Source organism: Colius striatus, chromosome 1, assembly GCF_028858725.1.
Source record: "Colius striatus isolate bColStr4 chromosome 1, bColStr4.1.hap1, whole genome shotgun sequence".
NCBI lineage: Eukaryota > Metazoa > Chordata > Aves > Coliiformes > Coliidae > Colius > Colius striatus.
In genome coordinates this window covers 79,351,739-79,374,130 of record NC_084759.1, presented here as the reverse complement: position 1 = coordinate 79,374,130, position 22,392 = coordinate 79,351,739, and the positions used below count along the sequence as shown (strand labels likewise).

At 48.5% G+C, this 22,392-nt stretch overlaps 1 protein-coding gene and 1 non-coding gene across 2 annotated transcripts; both read left to right on the top strand.

Annotated features, from left to right (window-relative positions):
- Positions 1-1,089: 1,089 nt before the first annotated feature.
- TRNAV-UAC (transfer RNA valine (anticodon UAC)) lies at positions 1,090-1,162 on the top strand. Its single transcript has one exon. It is a non-coding gene; the product is annotated as a tRNA-Val (tRNA).
- Positions 1,163-6,889: 5,727 nt separating this feature from the next.
- On the top strand, positions 6,890-21,364 carry RS1 (retinoschisin 1). The gene is made up of 6 exons (XM_061988575.1): positions 6,890-6,941; positions 15,291-15,316; positions 15,637-15,742; positions 19,640-19,781; positions 19,895-20,090; positions 21,212-21,364. The coding sequence occupies exons 1-6, from the start codon at positions 6,890-6,892 to the stop codon at positions 21,362-21,364; spliced, it is 675 nt and encodes a 224-aa protein (XP_061844559.1).
- The last annotated feature ends 1,028 nt before the right edge of the window (positions 21,365-22,392 follow it).

Sequence of the window (22,392 nt, the reverse complement as noted above, 5' to 3'; positions counted from 1 at the left end):
GATTAGTCGCAACTTTCGCCGATCCGTTTGGCACCGCGCGACCGCTTCGTCAAAGGGCGTTCCTGACACTGACAGACTTCAGGCTCTGCCTTCCTTTACCACACGCTGGTTTAAAGGCTGTCTCCTGTACCAAGGGAAAACATCTACGCCTTCCCTCTCTACTAAAAGAGAGCTGAAACACCCCACAGTAAGCAGTGGAGCGCCTTCCTCTGACTGATTTACACAAAATCCACGCAGCCAGCTTCCCTCGAAACGGGGGTGTGTTGGCGTGTGTCATGCTGCACCTCTCAACGGCATTCAACCTGCTTTTCCCACGCTTTGGTCAACCTGCTGGGTACCCTGATAGAATGCACCGACCCAACGATCTCTTATCCCCCGGGAGAACAGAGCAGCAGAGCAAATGAGAAGAGCAGCAGGATGCGCAGGAAGGCTCGCCGACCATTTCCGAAGCGGGGGTTTTGAGGTGACGACGTTAGGAGCATACAGGTTGAAAGCCAAGATGTACCGAATACATGCACGGGAAGGCAGTGCTCGTAGTTCTCACTAGAACGGGGGACCTCCCTCTCCAGGCTCATTAGTTGCGCCTCTGCGCCGTGTTTTGTGGGGCAGACCTGGGCCCGAATCTGCCTGCCAAAAAGCCCTAAGGTGCAGAGGAACGTCTGCAGTGCCTTGCACAAAACCGAAACCCCTTACCTGTGCTTTCCCATTGCGTGAGAGCCGTGAAGAGTGATTTACTCCCTTCACTGCACCTCTGTAGGTACCTATTTTGAGGGGTAGAAAAAACATTAAAATAATTTCCAGTTGCTATATTTTTAATTAACTAACACTTAAAAACAAAAAAAGAAAGAAAATAAAAGGGGGCGAGTGTGCGGGGGCGTCAGGCGAGGAGAGCTGTCCCGCCTTCCCTCACGACGCGTCCTCCGCCGCCTGAGGGCTCGCCGCGCGCCCAACGGCTACCCACCCACGCGGGCTGGGCGCGCGCGCGTATGTGTGTGTGTGGGGGTCGGCCGGCGGGTGGCAGGGGAGGGGACAAGAAGACTGGAGCGTCTCGTCGATAGGAGCATTGCCGCTGGAGTAGGTTTACGTGGCGGTTCCATAGTGTAGTGGTTATCACGTCTGCTTTACACGCAGAAGGTCCTGGGTTCGAGCCCCAGTGGAACCAGCGCCGGGACAACTTCTTTTTTCCAGCGCACCCTCAGGTGTTTTCTGTTGCTTTCTCCAAAGCGATGCATCTCCGGTTTCTTTTGTTTTTGTTTACCCATTACGGGTCACTCCCATAAGCACTTGAAGAAAGCTCGGGCCCTGCCTGCGTCAGAGGAGGAGTGGTATGTGGTGAGGAGGGAGCAGAAAGGCCCCTCAAACAGGAAAGCCCGGCCCAGCAGATCCTTTCCAAAGGCCTTGTGCAATAGCACGGTTTTCTAAGACTATGAATATTTAGGCAGTGTTGCTGCAGTGCTTGCTTTTTCCCCCTGAAAAGTTCTACAACAACATCAACCAAAATGCAGAGACGCCCAGCAAGAGCGGACTCAAGCCAGCACTGTGAGACACCAAAGCAGCTGTGTCTGTCTGCCCAGCATGGCTCTGCAGGGAAGGATTGACGTGGGTTTAATCTGGTCACTCACTGCAGAGACCTTACTGCCTGGGCAATATTTCACACAGAATCTTAAGATTCACACAGAATCTTAAGGGTTGGAAGGGACTGCGAAAGATCATCTAGCCCAAGCCCAATATTTTGTGATGGCAGGTAGCCTGCACACCTCTGATGTGGAGGCCTGTGCAGGGCCACAGGGGCCACAAGGCCTTGCAGAGCCATGGGTTGCCCAGGTGGAGAAGTGGAGCTGGAAGCCTAATAAAAGAGTGTTGCCTCTCCTTTTAAGCCTGTCTAATCTATGGGCTGTCATGGGCCATTTTGCACTTTCTCTGGGCCCCTTCTCATGGATCCGGCTTAGGCCTTGTGCTGGGTGCTGCAGATGGAGGCTCTCCATGCTGCAGATCAGAGGCTTCATCCTCGTGGGGCTGAATGCCACCTGCAAGAGGAGCCTTTCCCTGCAGGCAAGGAATCCCCACCTTAGTATAGTCCCTAAGCTGAGTAACCAAGGAGATCTCAGAGACAAGTAACAACCATGGAGGCAGTGGGGAGGAACTGTGACCTGTCTCCTCTCAAGCAGGGCTAAGGGCCTGCAAGCACCCCTGTGGTAGTGCCGAAAGCTGCAGCCCAGTGCATCCCCAAGGAGATGTCTCACCAGGGCATACTTGACCCCTGTTGCTTTCACCTCTGTGTTTGCAGAAGTGTCTTTGAGTGCTGGGAAAAGGCCAGCATGCACAGCTAGCAAGCACGGTTAACTCCATCCTTGTTTTCCCATGTACTCTGTGTATCCTTTTCTTTTATTAATCATGAAAGAAAGAGCCATCTCAGCTTGCCCTGGAGCAGTTTAACTTTTTAATTTGAACTTGTCTCATTTTGAAGATGCAAGCCTTTAAAAATTGGTAACCTCTGGGTATGGATGTTGTCACGGCATCTGTCTGCATGTGAGTGCCTTAATGAGTGCTGGGGCCAAGACATCTCTGCAGGAGGAAGAAGACAGTCCTTGGCTCCACTGAGAAGGAGTTGCTCTTTGCAGGATCAGAGAGGGAAGGTGTGATTTACCTATCTTAAAGATGAAAGAAAAAAATTGGCTTAACTTTAATCAAGGTCTTATTAAGAAAATTACCTTAATCATCATCATCTTAAGAAAACTATTAACCTTTGTCAGTGCTTGCTGTTACTAAAGAAACACTCTGAAGTATGGGCAAGCTGCAGTTAGAGACCGCAGTGCAGTGCAGGAATACCTGGGCCGCGTTACGAAAGCTCTCCTGGGTAGAAAGCAGCCATATATCACATAGTGAGACCTAGCAGGATAATGTCGTATCATTAAACATCATAATGACACTAAGGGCCTGTGTGTCCTGCAGCCTCAAAGTGCAGATGTACTTAGGTCTGGCCTTTCTCTGGTTAGCAGTGTGTGTGCAGCCCACGAGAGGTGAAGCCAAAGCAGTGTACCTCACCTCTTGGGTAAACTGTCTTCCACAGACAGGCTGCTTCCACGATACAGGCTGAAAGTTGAATCAGCTATAGCTAGACTTCTTCTAATGTAGGCTATGCAAGCCCTTGCTGCAGGTACTTCCTATCTTATAGGGGTGATGATCCCATGGTGCCTGCCTTGCCAACAACAGCCACAGCTCTCCCAGGTGTATACATTACAGGGAACAGGCCTGATAGTGGTGGCCAGACCAGGTAACTATCTGCATTGTGTTTTCTTACATTTAGGGAAAAGGCTTCTTTTCAGAAAATGACTTAAGCTCACACTTCACACTCGTGGAAATATTATTTGCTTTCAAGAACCAGATCTTTAGCGTGTGTAGATCATCATAACTCTATCCATTTCAAAGGGATCCAGCTCCTGATGGTTTGACTCAAGCTCTGAAAGCGCTGGCAGTCTTGCTCTCTCAGCATGTCAGTATCCTGCTTCTGAGAGATGCCTGTGGTTCACACGTACATGTATAAATGTGTATTTTGTACATTGCCTAACTAGGCTAAAACCAAAGCATGCCTGTCACACATTTGTGCTGAGACATTGCGCCTTGTGTGTGTTTCAGCTCCAGACACGTGAATCTGCGTGCACCGCTCTGATTTAGCTGTCTGGCACTCTGACTTTGGGAGTAACACGAAATCACTATGTGCAGTTGTACTTCTTTCTCACACCTGAGTGCTTTTGCCTCCTTCTTCCCCTTCAAGGGCATATGCACATGCTGCTGGTCGTCTAAGTGCCAGGGAGGGCTCCATGCCCATGTCTGTTTTGAGAGCTTGTGGATGAACAGCTCTGCCGTCCCCAGAAGCAAATTCATTTATCATAAGGAGAAAGCTGCAGGCAGAAAATGTTTAGTCTGTGTAAGTTGCTGCCATGGGACTTCTCAAACGGTGCTGAGCTATGTGTGTCTATATCTCTTAAAGCAAGGCCAAGGTACGGACTGGAGCAATGGCCTCTGGTCATAAATGCTGTTTAGTTCTTGGCAAACTCCTGCTAAAATTGTGATTCAGGCCAGCTAACACAGCTAGGGAAGGACATGTGCCAGGGAGCATCCACAGGCAGGGCGTTGCACAGTCTCCCCTCAGCTTTGCTTCCTCTGCTGCCATCCCAGGGGCTTCACACCCTTAAGTGCCACCATACCTTCATGTCACGCCCATGGCACCCACAAGCCATACTCTTAATTTCAGGGACTAAAAACATGCCAATGGTGTGAGGTGGCCTCGGTGTTATTTCCCACACCAAAATATCTGAGGGCCATGAAAACATACCAAAATGTGTTAAGGCCAATGAGACACGAGCTGGACCTGGAGAAGATGTGTAGCAAATAAAGTGAACCTCTCCAGGCAGGTCCTGCACTGACTTTACATAGCAGTGAGGATGTCACCAAACTCTCCTACTTAGATCATTTGTACCAGCCACGATTTTGTTCCATTATCAACACCAAGTGATTTTTTATCCTTTTTGAAAGTATTTTTAATATTTCTAAAGGGCAGCTATAGCCCTTTTGGGCAGTATTGTGTACTGGCCTTAAAATGTTTTCTGTCTTCTGTACTTGAAAGTATTTGTATGCTTGCTAGGAATTAACTATGTGATTCGTTTAGCAATGCTCTCTGCAGTGGCAGAGTGGTTTTGCTGTTCATGGTTATTAACATGAAGGACCGTCAACACCATTAAACACAGAGGGTCTGAACTGCGTAATATTTGTACAGAGACTTTGATTTTTAAGGCTCTTCTAGTCTTGATGCGAAGCAATTTGATTGATTCATATTGGTTCATATTTTTGAGCAAAGGCTGCCCTTTTTTTTTTTTCCTGTGGGGAAGGAATTTTATAACTGGGGAGTCACCAGTCTTGAGAGTGTCCCTTTGAACAAAATATTCTTTGATAGTAGCTGTGCTATTTCTAAACATGATCCCTGAGCTATTGCCGTTCTTAAAAAATAAAGACCTATTTGAAGGGTAGAGTTGTCCATGAACCAAGTTGATTTGAAAATGTTTGAGGTGATGGGGAAGAATTTGGTTTTGCCTTTTAAAAATTCAGTAGGTGTTTTTTGTCTGTGTGGGCAGCTCTGCTGTGCTTATGTGCCCTGTGCTTATGAGGCCATAAGGTGAGAGGCTGATGCCCTGGTCTTGTTTTCCAAGAGATACATGGATGAAGGTATTTAGGGATTTCTAAGCCGTGATTTTCAAGCCCATGGGATTTAGATACTAAGTGCTCACCAGTGCATCTTCAGCAGCTCTGGAAATCTCTGTGTCTGTGGCAGTCTGTTTTAGATTAGTTGTCAAAGAGAGAGAGAGAGAGAAAGCCTTGCCTGGTTATGGTATAGAGCCTGGAGTGAGATGCCACACTGCAATAGATACCCAGAGGCTGCCCTGGTACCCTCAGTGAGGTTCACATTTGTTCAGCTTCTGACTGGACCTTCTGGAGGGTCTTGCTGCCCCAACAGGAGGGCTGCGTATAAGCATGAGGCTGCCACAGAAAAAACAGGAGCAGCCCCCTGCCCTTTGGAAAATGGCCCCCTTCCTGGTGCCTGGGGCAAGCTGCCCTGCTTGCTCACCCTGCCGTGCACTGATGCTCCCCGGTGTGTGGGACAAGCTGGCTATGAGGATGGCTGTGCCCATGCCTGTGATAGCTTGCCCTCTCCCAGAGGGTAGTTTAAAGTGAGAAGAGCATCAGGCTGAGGGGGTTAAACTGCTTGAGGCTGAACAAAGCAGCCAGCCCCCTTGGCAGGAGAGTCATCCCATCCATGTTGCATGCCCTGGCAAGGCCAGGGTGCATTGGTGCTAGAGATGGGGATGCTGTACCTGACATCTCACAGGGTGTTCCAAATCTGTGCTTATCCAAAGGCAGGTGAGATGAATCCCACTCAGGCGACCAATTCCAAAAAGTCACCATCCTTGTTTGTGCCGTGTTTTTTGAATGGGTGTAGACCAGATGACCAGGGACAGGTCTAGCTTAATTCAACAGCAGCCCGTGTGATCGATGTAGCGCTTTAATCTGTTCCCTGTGCATACAATCCAAGATCATTTGAAACAAAGCAAGCTGCTTCTGAGGCAATTGCTTTCAAAAATCTCCATTAAAAATTCACTGCTAATTGCACATAATTAACAGAGATTGGAGGAGCTTGGATCTTGGGTGTAATCGCTATCAGTCTGTTGTTGTCTTGAGTCTTTCAGTCATTTTAAAATCAAATGTGCAACTCTGATGTTAACTGGTTGAGAGGATACTATAGGTTAGAACTGTTAGCAAAGGAAGGTTTACTTTTTTGGGTTGAGATTTTTACAGCTCAGCAAGCAAACAACTGAAATGAGCTACTTCTGTTTGATCTACTAATTGCAGTTTTCAGCCCCTTGCAATTAGATGACTGAAAAAGAAGTAGGGCCAGGACAGATTTCTACACGCAGCTATTATTAGGAAAGGCGTTGATAGCATAGAGGTAAATAATTGATGTGAAAGAGAAAGATTAGGTGAAGCACACAAAAGACAATATACACTACCTATATTTTATAAGCATTAGACACCTGCATTTGGAGGGGAAGGGTTATATGTGGTTTCTAGGTAGGTGTGTCCATGTTTGTTTGGACATACGTGTGCATACACAACCAGATTTGCAGCCCAGTACTTTTTTACCTTTTAAAACCTGTTACACATCCTCTAAAATGGAGCTTGACAGTAAGAATTATCTGGTTGGCTTGATGATGCTTGATAAAACGGTTAGAATGGAGGAGAGTAAGGTGCTTAGGCAATGCTTAAGTTAATCTGATGGCCTCCCAGCAAGCCAAGCAGCACACTAAGGAGCTATTCCCCAAAGAGGAAGGAAAAGATGCGGTTCAAGATGGGAAGCGTCCTGCTGTCTCTTCTTTTCTGGTACAAAGGTACGCACTTTGCCTCCTGAGAGGCACTTTCAGATGTCTCTCTTTGTATTTCTTGTTTCATTCACGTTTCTTTCTTTTGCCAGAGGCTATAGGGTACAGAGAAAGCTCTTCTCTGCCTTCTCATGGAAGCATAATCGGGGAAAGGCAAAATTGTGGAGGAGATGTGTAATTTATGTACATGAGAGAGCAGCGTTCTTACAGCTCTATGAATATTCAGTGGTAAAACTTCGTTTCACAAAATAATTGCAGTGTAAAAAAATTGCCATGTAATTTGTCAAAATATGAATTTGCAAAGAAAATTGTAGTGCAGCTGAGCCAGTGAGTAAATAATAATGCTGATTTGAGAAATGAGGTACAGTATAACATGAAAGACTGATCCTTCATTAATGAAAACTCTTGATTAACCAGGAACTGATCATTTGCTCTAGCTGCAAGATGTTGCTGCTGGAGATCTGCCTCTTTTTTAAAGGTTCTTTTAGGTATTTTGGCCCAGAAAAGACTTCCAAAGTCACTTTAAGAACAAAAAGCAATCATACGTCAAGAAAACAGGAAAAGCATTTACCAATTCTGAGGCTTTCTTGTATTTGCTTTTCAGAAAAGTGGCAACGATAATAGGGAAACAGAAGCTGGGAGAAGACAGAAAATTCAGAGTCAGGGTCTCCTTCCATTTTAATTAACCCAGATGTGGAAGGAGGAGATAGTTTTCTGCTTTGTGTTTGAACTTCATTGAAGCCAATGGCAAAGCTGCTGTTCGAGGTTGCTTTTGCTGAGTGCTAGGCAGTAGCTACTGAAATTACTGTGTGAATAGTTTGTGAGTGTGTCCTTTGTTCCATGTGAGAAGACAACTGGTGGCCCAGCTTCTTGGAAAGCTGTTTTCACCCAGACTCCAGCATTTTTTTCCCCCCCCAATGGGTGGCATAACTGCAGTTAGTCCTTGGAATGAGTTCATACCTTGCTCTCAATCCCAGACACAGCTTGCTTTTTATAGACACCCACACATCAGGATATTTTTGGAGAGCCTGCAGTGAAAAATGACTCGCAGGATCACTTTCCAGGCATCGCTCCTATGGCATTTCATTTATTTTCTTGATCTACATGTTTGTTTTTTAAAATTTACTGATTTTCTCTGCTTCATGGTCCTTTCTGGTTAAAGAGTGAGCAGCAATCCTTTGCTCAGATTCCCCTCACACTCCTGCCTCTCCCACTACAGCAAAGGTGCTGCTAGGTCACTCCTGGGAGCCACGTGCACCGATGCCATGATAAGCTCCTTAGCTTATTTTCTCTGGCTTAGAGGAGCACCTCCAGCCCCCACTCTTGGCCAGGCTTGTGTTTGCTGGGGACACCACGGCAGCAGCAGCAGCAGGAGCAGCAGCATATGGTGCAGCAGGCAGGCCCCTGGGCCCCCTCCATATGGTGAGGGGGAGCACCCTGAGCCCCGGATTGACGTGAATATGTTTTAGCACATTGGATGTGACGTGCCCGCGCGTTACTCCATCCGTGCTCACTGCCTGTCGGGGAATAAGCACTTCTCAGGAGTTTACAAAGACTGGATTTCTTCTTTTTTCTTTCTTTTCTCTCTATGGGTTTTTTTTTCAGCTTTGGAAAACAAAATAATCAAAATCAAAGGCCCCAAGCCATCTTCAGATCACCATAAATAACATCTTCAGTGCCGCCCTTGAGCATAATTGATACACCTAATGAAATTAATATGCAGGCAACGTTCTGCAGAGCTTTAGGCAGGAAGGAACAAGCAAGTCAATAAGAACAGAAATTGCCAAACGTTTTTAAAAGAACACTGTGGAAGAAAAGATAATTATATATGTATCTTAAGAAAGAAAGGGGGAAAGGTTGGGGTTTTTTTTCAAACTGTTTAAGTTTTTTTCATGTATTTTCACAGCACAAAAAGATATTGTGGAAATATTATAGAGACAGCAGGCATAAAAGAGAAATGAATACTAATTAAATAGGTATAATTGTCATTATTGAAACATGGCTTGTATCACTTTGAGATAAATACCAGCAAATATTAAACGAGACACGATGGAAATGAATGGAGATGGAAACAAAATTAAAGTCATTCAAATAAAGAAAAGGGAACAGAAAAGAAAAGAATAAACACATGAAAAGTCCCCACAAAATGAGTGAGGAAAATGACTGCTGACGAGAGCGGAGCTTAACTCGAAGCACAAGCCCTTCTCCCCTCTGCAGGCTGATGCTGGTGCTGGTTTTCTTGCCTTCAATCTCTGGCTCTGCCCATGTGCCCGTCAGTCCTGGCAGCCTGGTGGGTGCTGGGGTGCGGGTGCCCTCCTGGGGGTTGCCAGGGCCAGAATGTCATCTACAAAGCAAACAGGCGGGGCATTTGGCCCAGTGCTGCTTTAGGCAGTGAGAAGCCCTGGATGATGATCACCCTGCTTTCACTAGGCCAGCCTGGTTCCCAAAATCTCTCAGTGGACACAACTCTGTGTATGCCCCAGGGGTCTCAGTCTGCCAACACAGCTCGCAAGGACCATTGAAAACCTGCACTTTTCAGAAACAAAAGCAGCATTTACAGGACAGGGTCCCACAGACCATGGTCACCAAAAGGTGCTTGGAGACAGAGCAACCAGGAAGCTGGATGAGGAGGCTCTGCCTGCTGAGGGGACCTGGGGACTAGCCACAGCTGCAGCAGCGTTCCCCGGGGCCATCACCGCTGGCGCAGAGACAAGGAGGAGTGGGGTGCAGCCTGATATGAGTCACCTAACTTGCCTGGCACGATTTCCAGGACTAGGATGTAAAAATAGGCTAGGTTAATAATATAGCAACCCACAAACTAGCACCCGACAGGCACAGAGGTACCACAGTGCTTTTATTCAGTGTCTTGAGCCTCTGTGTTGCTTACAGACTGCCTTAGCTAACTCTGCTTCATGATACTCTCCTGATGTGCTCAAGGAAAACAGGGACTTGCAACAGTGTGCCTTTCAGAAAACATGGTAAAACCAGTGCCATTCATTCCAGTCACCTCTTTAATTTCTGTGACAGCTTTTCTGGGCCTCCAGTCACATTTCAGTGGTTTTTAAAGTGTTTTCCCTGTCCTACAGCCCAGATGTACAGAAGGGAAGCAGGTGACTATGCAGCAGGAGCCACCACGCTGGGAAAGCACTGCATCATGGAGTACTTTCCACTGGGAGATGCAGAGGGAAAGTCATTTTGCTTGTCTGTCTGAGCACTGAGAATGAGATGTCGCTTGCAGACATGAGAGACAAAATTAACTATTTTCCAGCTGAAACTTCTAGGCCCCCTGAATCGTAAAATCAATTCATAAACAAAGTCGTTAACATTTTCCACATACTTTGCCTGCAATCATCAGATTTATGTGAACTTACTCTGGTAAATTGAGTGACTGACATTTATTCTGTGTTATATTGTAGTCATTTTGTTTTGTAATCTGCTTCCTCGTGCTTGTACATCTGCCATCAACCCTAGACACGCTAAAAAAGGAGGGCTTGCTGTCACGGCTCTGTGGTCAGGATAAGCCATATGATTTCTCAGAGTGGACCTTATCAAAGTGCGCTTGGCCTTTGGCTGTGTTACTTCCACCCACACTTACTTTCCTCCTTTCTTTCTCTGGTTTAACCACATTCTTAATGACCCCAGGTTTTCTGAGACATGCAAGTACCTGTTCCTGTCATTAAAATGCCAGCAGCTGAGCCTCCTAGCTACTGCTTGCCCCTTACTTCCCCCAGCTGGCCCCAGGTTGTGGCTGCTGCTTTATCCCACTTCCACCTCTGGAACCTGTGTCTGGCACCTGAGGGCTACCTCTGCCATCTCTTTTCTTTCTCCTCCAGACCTGGGCCAGTTGCTGGGGTATCTCTCTCCATCATCCTGCTCAGCAGCTAGTGCTGAACAGGGCCATGCCAGGGCCTGTGCTCCAGCCCAGCCCTATCAGCATAGATGTGCTCGCACAAAATCATCCCTTGGTGATTGCTCAAGCCCCAGTCCCCAAATCCTGTGCTACATGGTTGCATTTGTGCATGGTGGTGCATGGGACGTGCCATGCTGCAGGGTGGGAGGGAGGCACAGGAAAGGCATGCGCCTTATCTCCCCAGCTCTCACAAGAACACACAGGTAATCATTTATTTCACTGAACTGATGGTTTTGCTGATTGTCCTGAGGCACTGTGGAGGCTGTAAATAGGGCTCTTTCCTTTTTAGTGTTTTGTGGTAGGTCTTTTTTCAGTTGTGTACTTTTAAAACAACAGCCCCCGGCGGCCGTGCAGGACTTATGACTCTCCCATGAATTGCAGCAATTCGTTCTGTCTGACCTACAATTACCAATTATCTTTGTAACCTTCCTTGAAGGCAAACACGCTCGCTGTAAAAGCACGCTGGCCATCACATTTTTAGACTATTGGCAGCCAGCTTTCCTCTTCATTTCCTTTGTAGGACAGGGCCCGTCACAGCTGTAAACACACCAATATATCAATTGCTACTTTTTCTGTCTGACTGCAGGCAAGGGCATCTTTTCGTCTCCTCTGTTCTCCCAACGCTAGGGGTTATCAGGCCATGCTGCCCAGGCAGTATATTTGGCCTGTCTGCTGCTGTGCTTACCCTCCCTTAGCTGTTAACCTCTTCTAGCTCAAAAAAGTAAAGCAAAGCTGACCTCCTGTTTGAGATGTTTAAACCATTGAGCCATGCAGCGAGGAGTGGAGACGCCCAGCCCAGCAGGAACAGACTGTGTCCCTGCCCTGGCACCGCCTTTGCGCCACTGTGTGCTACAGGGCTGACCCATTAACACATTGTATTGAAATAAGGGGCCTTTCTGCTTGAAATTCACACTCTTATTTCCCCTGGCAGACAACTCTAAAACCCCTAAAAGTGTCTCAGAAGCAAGTATCAATGGCTGGGTGCAGCCACCCAAGGAACACCAGGTCGACCTGGGTAGAAGGATCTATTCCTGGTGCTTAAGTTGGTGCTATCATGTACCCACCACCTGAAAACTATTCTTTTTTTCCTGTTTCTCTCACAGAAGTTGGATTTCCATCTGCATCTGTCAATGATGTGCTAAATTTTCATCGTGACTCTCACATACTGAGTCAGGGACTCAGAGTCCCGCTGAAGGGCTCAGCATGCACCCAAAGCAATACGTTACATCAGCCTGGTAGTTTCCATCCCCTCTCCCCACCGCAGGCACGTGGTGCACAAAAGCAGGCTTCACCACAATGCAGTCTTTCTCATGAGCAAGTGGACTGGATGCACATATAATCAAGTCTTTTATCCCTGTACAATGTACATTCATGTGCTGGTTTGTTTACCAGGTTTTCTCTGTAGCCCCTAAAGATACCTTAGGTGCCACAGAGAAGTCATGCAAGTATTTAGGCAGAGGTGCAGGCACCTTTGCTTTCACCTCTGCATGGCCCTTCTTGTCAGGTCACTGCCAGGCCAAAGTGCATTTAACTACCATAAGGAAAACAGGAAACAGTCCACAAAACTTTTTTCCTACAAAAAACAGTTCTCCAAAGATGAAAATAAAGAGGTTAAGAAACATGTATTGAGCACATATCATAGAATCATAGAATCACAGAATGGTAGGGGTTGGAAGGGACCATCTAGTCCAACCCCCCTGCAGAAGCAGGTCCCACCTAGATCAGGTCACACAGGAATATGTCCAGGCAGGTCTTGAAGACCTCCAAGGAAGGAGACTCCACACCTTCCCTGGGCAGCCTGTGCCAGGGCTCCCTCACCGTCACAGTGAAATAGTTTTTTCTTATGTTTAAATGGAACTCTTTGTGTTCCAGTATCTTTCCATTACCTCTTTTCCTGTCACTAGATACAACAGAAAAAAAGGATGGCCCAACCTCCTGACACCCACCATTTAGATATTGGGAAATACTAATGAGATCCCTGCCTCAGTCTCATCTTATCTGGACTAAACAGCCTCAGTTCCGCAGCCTTTCCTCATAAGTAAGATGCTCCAGTCCCCTGATCATCTTGGTGGCCCTGCACTGGACTCTCTCCAGAAGTTCTCTGTCCCTCTTGAGCTGAGGAGCCCAGAATAGGACACAGTACTCCAGATGAGGCCTCACCAGGGCAGAGTAGAGGGGGAGCAGAACCAACCTTGACCTGCTGGCCACACTCTTCTTGATGCATCCCAGGATGCTGTCGGCCTTCTTGGCCACAAGGGCATGCTGCATATGACTAAATAAAACTTGAGTGCCTTCAGCCTGAAGGAGCTGAGGCTGCAGCCCCATGAGCTCAGTCCTGCTCAGTGATTACTGGGCAATGGGGACACGCTAGGCTGTGCTGGCTGGAGAGATGCACTCTCAAATGATGGACTAACCAAGCCAACCCTTGCATCTGGAGCTCTCAGGGCAGAATGTCTGGCCTGCTGGGAAAGGCCACCACGTCATGGGCTGGAGGGGCAGGAGAGGTGCTTGCCAGCCTGGCTTCTATACCCCTGATGCCAATGCACGGACATCAAAGAGAGCACCAAGCAGTCAGGGGAGGCACTGCAGGGCTTTCATTGCCAAAGCCAGTACAGTTTTGATAGGTGGTAAAGGCCTGGTTTGCAGCATATCGATCTGATGACAGGCAGCATTAACGCAAAACCACCCTCACACTGGTTTATATTGATGTGCTTTGCCTCATGTGGCACCGCACAGAAGTGCAATGCACTGTGTGGCCTTGCACTTGCACCTCTGCCTTGGTTTTCTTTTTGCATGATGAAGTCATGGGGCTTGGCTGGGTAACATGTGCTGGGAAAGGTAGAGCATGGTGTTTTGCATGGCCCCCCCATCCTACACTTGCCAAGAGGCCAGATCCAGAGACATGCACTTATGTTTTCCTGATGAGCTTGATGGGGTCTGGGTGTCCCCTGCCTCCTCCTTGGACCTTATAGAAAGCCACATCTTTTTGTATAGACCAACATTTATTTTATCTGTCAGGGCCAATGCAGTGAAAGCTTTGAACGCCTCTAAAGCCTCTAAAGCATCTAAAGCCAGAAAGGCTGCCATGGGACAATGAAGCAAAGGAGATCTCTGCATTAAAGAAAGGATCGTTTTTTTAAACAAATTCTATATTGTTTCGTTCTTTGCTGGGGTTTTCCTTTGGACTTTATCTATTCAAGCTCAGAGCCACACTCGAGGAGCAGTTGCATTTCAGCAATAAGCAGAGTTTTGTATATCCTTTATATTTCAGCTGATTATAATTGCACAGTGCTTGTGAGTCTTTTGAGATGAAACTTGCTATAGAAATGCGAGCTGTAAATCCCCCAGCATTAGTTGGAGCTTCCTAGGCTCAGCAAAGTGACAGTGTACAAATGAATAAATCATAACTAGATTTCAGTGGATAATTCAGAGTCTAATTCATTTGGTGAAAAGATCCTCCTTTTGTATTCACAAAACCTCTATTTGGAGATGCTGGGTTTCTCACGGCTCCCGTGCACGAGCTGTTACCTGCTCAGTACCTTGGTCTCGAGTGCCTTGCAGATTCTCTACTGCCATTGAAAACACCCTGCTTGGCATTTGGCTTGTGTTTTGATGAGTTATCAGCCGTCATGGGACTATTTTTTTTCATTATTTTATTTTCATAGCTGTCTGTGCATTACTGCAGCAGTCCAAATGTTATTAACATAGTCTGCAATGGACTTGGCTGTGATGCGAGAGAGCCCTTTCAGTGAGGAAAGGGCTCATAAAAAAGCCATTACTCAGCTACAGGCAGGAGATGAAACAGATCAGATGTTCCAAAAATAGCAACTCTTCCTCTATGGCCACAACAACTGGTTTTCTCTAAGAAAGAAAAAAAACTAGGGAGCTTTGTATGTCAGATGGATTGGGGAGACCTAGATAAATTTCATTTTCCTCCATTCTGCTCAGAGAGGGTGATCTTGGGCCAGGCACCTCCAAAAGTGTCCCACATCTTCTGAAGGCACTGGGGTTTTGTGGTGGTGCCAGGCTGAGATTTCACCTTTGGAGGTCATCAGCTCACATATATTAAAGGCAAAATGGGTAGAGGAAACTATGGGCCAAGAAGACAACAAAAAGAGATAGGGGCAAAATTAGTTGTAAAGCAGAGGCTGAGGGGGCCAGTGTGGGTTTCTCCTCAAGATGTTTCAGGACTATGTGATCAGAAGGCATCGAAAGAAAATGCAGTGGAGTAGCAGCACCAACATGGGCACACACAGCACCCTGATCCTGCCCAATTCCTCAGATTTTCCCCGGGCAATCAGCTTGGGGAAACATGGTAGATTTATCTCTCCTGCCTCATTTGTCTCCAGCTCAGGGGACATTTGTTTATTGCATTTTCTGACATCTGCTCGCAGCATTTTAATTTCTGATCTCTCTTTCTCTTCTTCCCTCCACACTGGCTGTCCCAGCTGCGATGGCCCTCTCCCCAGGGGAGGTAAGTCTCTCTGGCTGATTTGGCTGCTGGGTGACTGCTGGGGGTCTGGCACTGCCCAGCTCCAGTGCCTCGAGGCAGAAAGAGGAATGGTCCATGGGCCTTCAAGCCCAGGCACGTGCTCTGACCTCTGAATCCCAAGGGGGAATCATCCTACATTTCATGTCAGGCTGGCATGAAGAAAGGGGGTCAGAGAAGGTGCAGCAGCCTTGGGAGATATGAGTGTCTGTCTAAGCTTCAGCTTAAGGACTCTGATTTAGCCTCATGTCACCATTGTCATTAACTACGTTGATTTCTTATTGTTTTTTTTACTTTCCCTTTAGGATGAGAGACTGGAGCTGTGGCACAGCAAGGCTTGCAAATGTGATTGCCAAGGAGGTCCTAACTCAGTGTGGTCCAGTGGAACAAACAACTTAGAGTGCATGCCAGGTAATGGCCCAGTGTGCTTTTAGCTGTATGTGTCTGGTGACCCTCAGCAGCCTCCCCCACTGCACCCTGCATTGTGGAGGTGGCACATTGCAGCCATACTTGCTCCAAACTCAGCTGCCAGTGAGGTCAGGGGAGCTGCACTGGTGGGAGGTGCACGGTGACTGCATCACCAGGCAGAGGGGTAGCAGCAGTGGGGGCCATGTATGGGCTGTGGGGGTGGCCCAGGCTGGCGGCTGCTGGTGGGCACTTACCTGCCCTGTGCCTACAGCCCTCCACACTGGTGCTCGTAGAAATTGCCTGGGGCAGCTACAGCTGTGTGCGGGATTTGCTGTAGGAAACCTTTTGTATCACCTAGGCTTATTCTCCCTTGCTGTAGTTTAGGTCATGACATCTTGGCCTCTATCCAGGGGTCAGGGAAAACAGTCTGCAACATATTTTTAAACAACAAAAGACCACAGTTGTGTTTCCTTCATGTTTTCTCTGGGCTGCCCCTGCTCAGCTCCTTCAGTCATTCCTCATAGGTGATGTTTTATAGATTGCTGATCAATCTCTTTCCTTGTTATATTCTCTGCAACTGCCAGATTTTCCCTGATGTGTTATCCCACAAAGGTTTTATTGGTGATCCTCAGGTTTAGCTTGTGTATGCCACAGAAGCTGTCCTCCTGTTCAGGCCTCTGTCACACAGGTGTTCAGCTCACCCTGGGGCTGGGTGCCAGAGCAGTACTTGCCTCATGTCCGCTAGCAACCGTCTCTTTCCAGCTCCTGCAAGAGGTGTGTTTTGCTGCCCCGGGGTTCCCCAGGGGAGATACATAGAGGAAAACAGTCACCCCAGTGCTCAGCATTTGGCATGACCGTCCTTAAGGAGGAGATAAAATGAGTTACCTTGGAAGGGCTCTGAGTGGAAGCCTGGATGGGCTAGAAAGCAAAGAAAAATGTATTATTGACAAGAAGATATGACCTACATGCTTTCTTGCTCTTTAATGGTGTACAGTTTTCCATCTGAAGTCTTGCTACAGTCTGGTATTATCTTGCTGTTGCACCAAGGTGTCACAGAATCACAGCATAATTTGGGTTGGAAGGGATCTTTACAGATCATCTAGTACAACCCCCCTGCCATGGGCAAAGGCACCTTTCTTCTACTAGAGCAGGTTTCTCCATCCAACCTGGCCTGGAACACCTCCAGGGATGGGGCATCCCCTTCTCTGAGCAACCCACTCCAGTGGCTCATGGTCTGCATCATAAAAAATTTCTTCTTTGTATCCAATCTAAACCCACCCACTTTGTGTTTAAAGCTATTGGCTTGCTCCTTGAAAGAGAAGGAAAGGAGACACATCAGTTTTGATTAATCAGCCCGTGACTGAGGGACACAAGTGTGAGGGGAATGGTTCTAGGTTTTCTGTCCAGCTTAGCGTTAGCATTATAGAATCATATAATTGTTGAGGTTGGAAAAAACCTTTAAATATCATTGAGTCCAGCTACTAACCTCACACTGCCAAGCCCACTGCTAAACTAAACCATGTCCCTCAGCACCTCATCTACATGACTTTTAGGTACCTCTAGGCATGGTGACTGCACTGCCTCCCTGGGCAGCTGATCCAGCATCTAACAATTATGCAGCTGAGTAATGGATGCCTCTTCCTTGATTAATGAAAGCTGAATAATAAATATTGTCACCATGTCTCCCAGCTGTCTGTCTGCCCAGCCAGAGAGGCTCAGCACTCTCCTCACCTGGCCTGGCGTGGCCCAGCAGTGTGGCCTGGTCTCCCTGCTGCCTGGGGAGGGTTTGCAGAGCAGCCATGCTGAGGTGTTGCAGGGCTGTCTATGGCACTTGCAACTGCTGCAGGAGTTTTCTCCAGGTCAGCAGTGATGGTGTTAACTGGCTTAGATGGTTCAGCACCAAGGGGTGGTTGTGTGGGCCCTGGTGCATGGTGCAGCTGGCTGTGCCAGAAGGTGACCTGCGAATTGCAGTTGTGTGGCCTTGGATTAGTGTTGCTAAAAGAGAAGTTATCTGGTGTTGAAGATAAGCCTGCTGAGTAGCAAACACACAGGGCCACTCCAGCCCAGCAGCCCTCTTGCACAAGGCGAGCAAGGGTTTTAATGTGGTGGAAAAAAATGTGATGTTTCCATGCCTAGAGGAAGGTTGGGGGGGGTGGGGGGGGTGGGTATCTGTTTTTGTGGGGAAAGGCATGTTAATGAGGTGCCAACTGAGCAAGATATGTTAATGAGATATCGATGCATATGATATCAACCTAGTGCAGCTTGCTAATGAGACATTGACTGTGCGGCTGCAGCACTGGGCCGCGTTTATGCCAGGCCCTGGGCATCTGCTGCTGCTCCCTGTGTGTGGGTCATTCTTAACATGAGGCACCACATTGGTTGGTCAGGCATGGCTAAGGCAAGGAAACATCATATCCTCCTGGGAAGTGGCACAGAGCTGCACCTGCTTCTTTAATGCCAAAACCCTTAAAATGAACTAGACTGAGTGGGGGGGGATCTTATTAATATTTACAAATATCTAAATAGTGAGTGTCAGGAGGTTGGAGCAGCACTTTTTTACAATGGTATCAAGCAAGAGGACAAGGGGTAATGGGATGAAGCTGGAACACAAAAAGTTCCATTTAAATATAAGAAAAAACTATTTCACTGTTCAGGTGAGGGAGCCCTGGCACAGGCTGCCCAGAGGGGTTGTGGAGTCTCCTTCCTTGGAGGTCTTCAGGATCCCCCTGGACATGTTCCTGTGCCACCTGATCCAGGTGAATCTGCTTCTGCAGGGGAGTTGGATTAGATGATCTCTAAAGGTCCTTCCAACCCCTACCATTCTATGATTCTATGATTCTGTGACTTGGAAAATGTGACAGAGTCACCCTTAGCACATCTGCTTCACAGGCTGAAAAATCAGAAAATATTGCCCATGAGATAGATGTTTGCTCAGGCAATCCCCACCTGATGCTTCTGAGCACCTTCTTCATGTCTGTCTAGATAAACAGTGACAACCTCATCCGAAAAAACATGAGCATAAATGAAAAAAAATCCACAGCTAGGTCCAGGTAGCATGCAGGCACTCTGCATGGCAGTCTCACCAAAGGCTTGCTTTCCAGAGCACTGTGTGGTGACTACCATAGAAAGGTTTCATGCTGAATGAGGTTTTCTACCCATAGTGGTTTTTCAGCCAGCAGGAGTCTTGTTGAACTTCTCGCTGCCTCAGAGGACAGCTGTGGGGTCAAGTTTTGTAGCCTGAAGATCTGAAGGCAAAAACTCAGATGGAGATCCCCAAGCCTTTAGCAAGGCCAAGCATTACACCTTACTGACACCACAGTGCCTGCAGGTTTTCCACCGGACAAGATCATCTCCAGATACAATGTGACCCCATACCAGAAAATGCAGAAGGTCTGAGGGTGGAAGGATGATCAGAGCTGCCTTGGCAATTTTGCCTTGTAGGCATAGCCATAAATCAAGACAGTGAATGGAGGAGCAGAAGAAGACAAAGTCCAGCAAGAAAAGCTGTGACAGACATTTCTCAAGGACGAGGCAGAGGCTAACAGCCTGGAGGCCAATGCATCCAATGTGTATCTGCTTCTGCATGCTTGTAAGGAGATTCGGACTGCAACATCTCAATAAAACCATTGCCCCAAAATGTTGCAGGCAGCACAAGTTTAGTAAGCTTGAGAGAGAGGAGTCAGAAATTCACATAAGAGAAGTTAGAAATGAAGACTCCATGGTCCCTCATCAGCAAATACTGCAGAGGCTGAGGTCTGGGTATAAGAGCATCCCCAGCATCCTGTCCAGGAAGAGAGGGAGTGGTGAAACCACAGGGGTTGGCAACAACAAGCATGCAAACTCACCCAAGAGCTAAAGCCACTTGTGTCCCTTATGGCATTTTTTCCCCTCATTCTGCAGAGTGTCCCTACCACAAGCCCCTGGGCTTCGAGTCTGGCGCAGTCACCCCTGACCAGATAAGCTGCTCCAACCCCGAGCAGTACACGGGGTGGTACTCCTCCTGGACGGCCAACAAGGCCCGCCTCAATGGCCAAGGCTTCGGGTGAGTCCAAAGATGCTTCCTCAGGGGGTCGGTGGGTGCAGGGGGCTGCACAGGAGGGTCTGCCCAAGAGGGCAGCGGCAGAGGCTGTAGTAGGGCTGGCCATGTCTCCCCAGGTGCGCGTGGCTCTCCAAGTACCAGGACAATGGGCAGTGGCTGCAGATCGACCTGAAGGAGGTGAAGGTGATCTCAGGGATCCTGACGCAAGGCCGCTGCGATGCTGACGAGTGGATGACCAAGTACAGCATGCAGTACCGCACCGATGAGAACCTCAACTGGGTTTACTACAAAGACCAGACCGGGAACAACCGGGTTGGTGGGCTTTTGTGCTTCAGTGGAGGAGGGGTGGGTGTGTTTGGTGACATGCATCAGGTCTTGGTTGGGAAGATGCCCCAAGAGTGGAGTCTGTTGGGAGCAGCAGGGTGGATAAGGCTCAGTGCTCACCCCACGTGCAAGGGCAGCTGAGAGAGGGGCATCCCTGCTGTGGTGAGAGCAAGTGCCAAGCTGACCAGCCACAGAAAAAGGAGGTACATTTTTTAGTGTTTTCTGATGATGATAGTGCAGTCCATGAAGCTATGAAGCTGGGAGGTATTTGCTGTCAGCACCTCCATCACAAAACTCCTTCCTCAGTTGTGGCCACACAACCCCAGCCATGCCTGGGCACTACAAAATAAGGGCTCCTTTTCTGCAGTAAGTCCAGGGCTTGCACCTGGTGATGATGCAGAAAAACATCGAGACAAAATCTACGACTCGGTAGATCACAACCCATGGAACTGTTCTTGTGCTGCACTTCCTACTGGCAAGTCTGGAGTGGAAAATTGCACTGAGGTGACCTTATGGTGGTGCTTGTGGTCCATGTGCAGTCCCCTCCAGACGGGCTGGAGGATGCCACAGCCACTGCTTCTGAGATGTCCTCAGTGTTCATCTATGGGGATGTCTCTCTTCCAGCATGGGAGGCTTTGGTGTCTTTGCTGAAGTGCCCATTCCTGCAGTCCCAAGGAGATGCTGAGCTTTCCTCAAAACACAGGTCATGGCAGCAGGAGATGTGGCAGCATGGCCAAGCAGGGGAGAAAGGGCCCTCAAATAAAGGTTTTGTTGATATCCATGTGTCTGGGATCCCTGTTCATGAACTGCAAACAGTCAAGTGTCAATTACACTCACTCTGAACATATGGTGCCTTGCTGCAAGTGACAGAAAACGGGGCAAGATTAAGTCTAGCTCGAGCAGAACAACTGCAAGAACATTGAGGGGAGACTGACTTAGAAAATACAGTTGCTGTTATAAAAATTGTCTATGCCTGGCTATTTTTAGTGTCTTTTACTTTGGGCGTGGAGAAGAGGGTGCCTCCTTCTCCTCTGCTCTACACAGGCAGCCTGGACTCCCGGGGCAGGATTCCCAGCCCCCTGACCGCCTGCCCTCACCTCTCTCCGCAGGTTTTCTACGGCAATTCGGACCGCTCGTCCTCGGTGCAGAACCTGCTGCGGCCGCCCATCGTGGCCCGCTACATCCGCCTGATCCCGCTGGGCTGGCACGTGCGCATCGCCATTCGCATGGAGCTCCTCGAGTGCCTGGCCAAGTGCGGCTGAGCGCCAGCCGCAGGGCTCTGCCGGCGCAGGCATCCCCTGTTCCTCACTGCCCCGCCGTGTCAGTGCCCAAACTGTAAAGGCAAGGGCCGAGTCTCCAATAAAATGTTGCTTCTTCACACCACGTCTGGTGATGCGGCTGGGGAACTGATGGGTGTTTCTGGGAGGGTTCACGGCTGAGGCTTTGATCCCAGGAGATGAGGTGCTTCTAGCTCTGGGAGTTAAGTTGGGGCAATCATTGTCACAGCACGCTGTGGAGGACAAAGAAAATACAAGTGGGGTCCAAAAGCAGGGCGTGGGCTGTCTCAGACAGGGCAGGTCTGCACTTGACTATTTGTCCCCAAGTCTGGGCACCTCCTGCGGCCCCACTGGGGCCAAGGAGGGCTTTCGTGACAGGGCAGATATCTCACTCTGCTTTTCCTCCTGCTCCTGCTGATGGTCTCTGCCATGCTTGAGACAGGGTTGGGGATAGATCTAGCCTGTACCCAGCATGAGGAGCCCCTGCCTGTATCTCACACTTTTAAATCACCTCATGTCCCCTTGTATCATGTCCCCTCTAGCCTGAGGTGCTGTAGCTGTTCTGGTACAGGCATCAGTGCATTGTGCACCAGGTGGCAAGACCTTCTCTATATCCGCTCTGGTTTTCCACTGACACATCAGAGGGAGCCCAGTGAGCTGTGCTTCCTGTGGTTTGTTGAGCACAGGAACAGGGATTCACTCTCATTAACTGCCTTGATCTCCACAGCCTAATACTCAGCAGTTGCAAAGTGTCTGAGGAGTTTGGGGCATGCGGAGGCTCTGATGATACACCCATCTCCCTGGGGTGACCAGCCAGGTGCCACAGCTCATGTCCCTTGCCTCTGCCTGGGAGCTGATGCTCAGCATGGCCCTAGGTGGGAACTGCAGCCCCCACAACCCCATGCGGGAGGGATATGGGGGTCTCTGGGGTGGCAGCTGCCACCTTCCCTGGAGGCACTGCACATACAGCAACAGGGAGACAAGGGCACTCCACCAGCCATCATAGCTCTTGT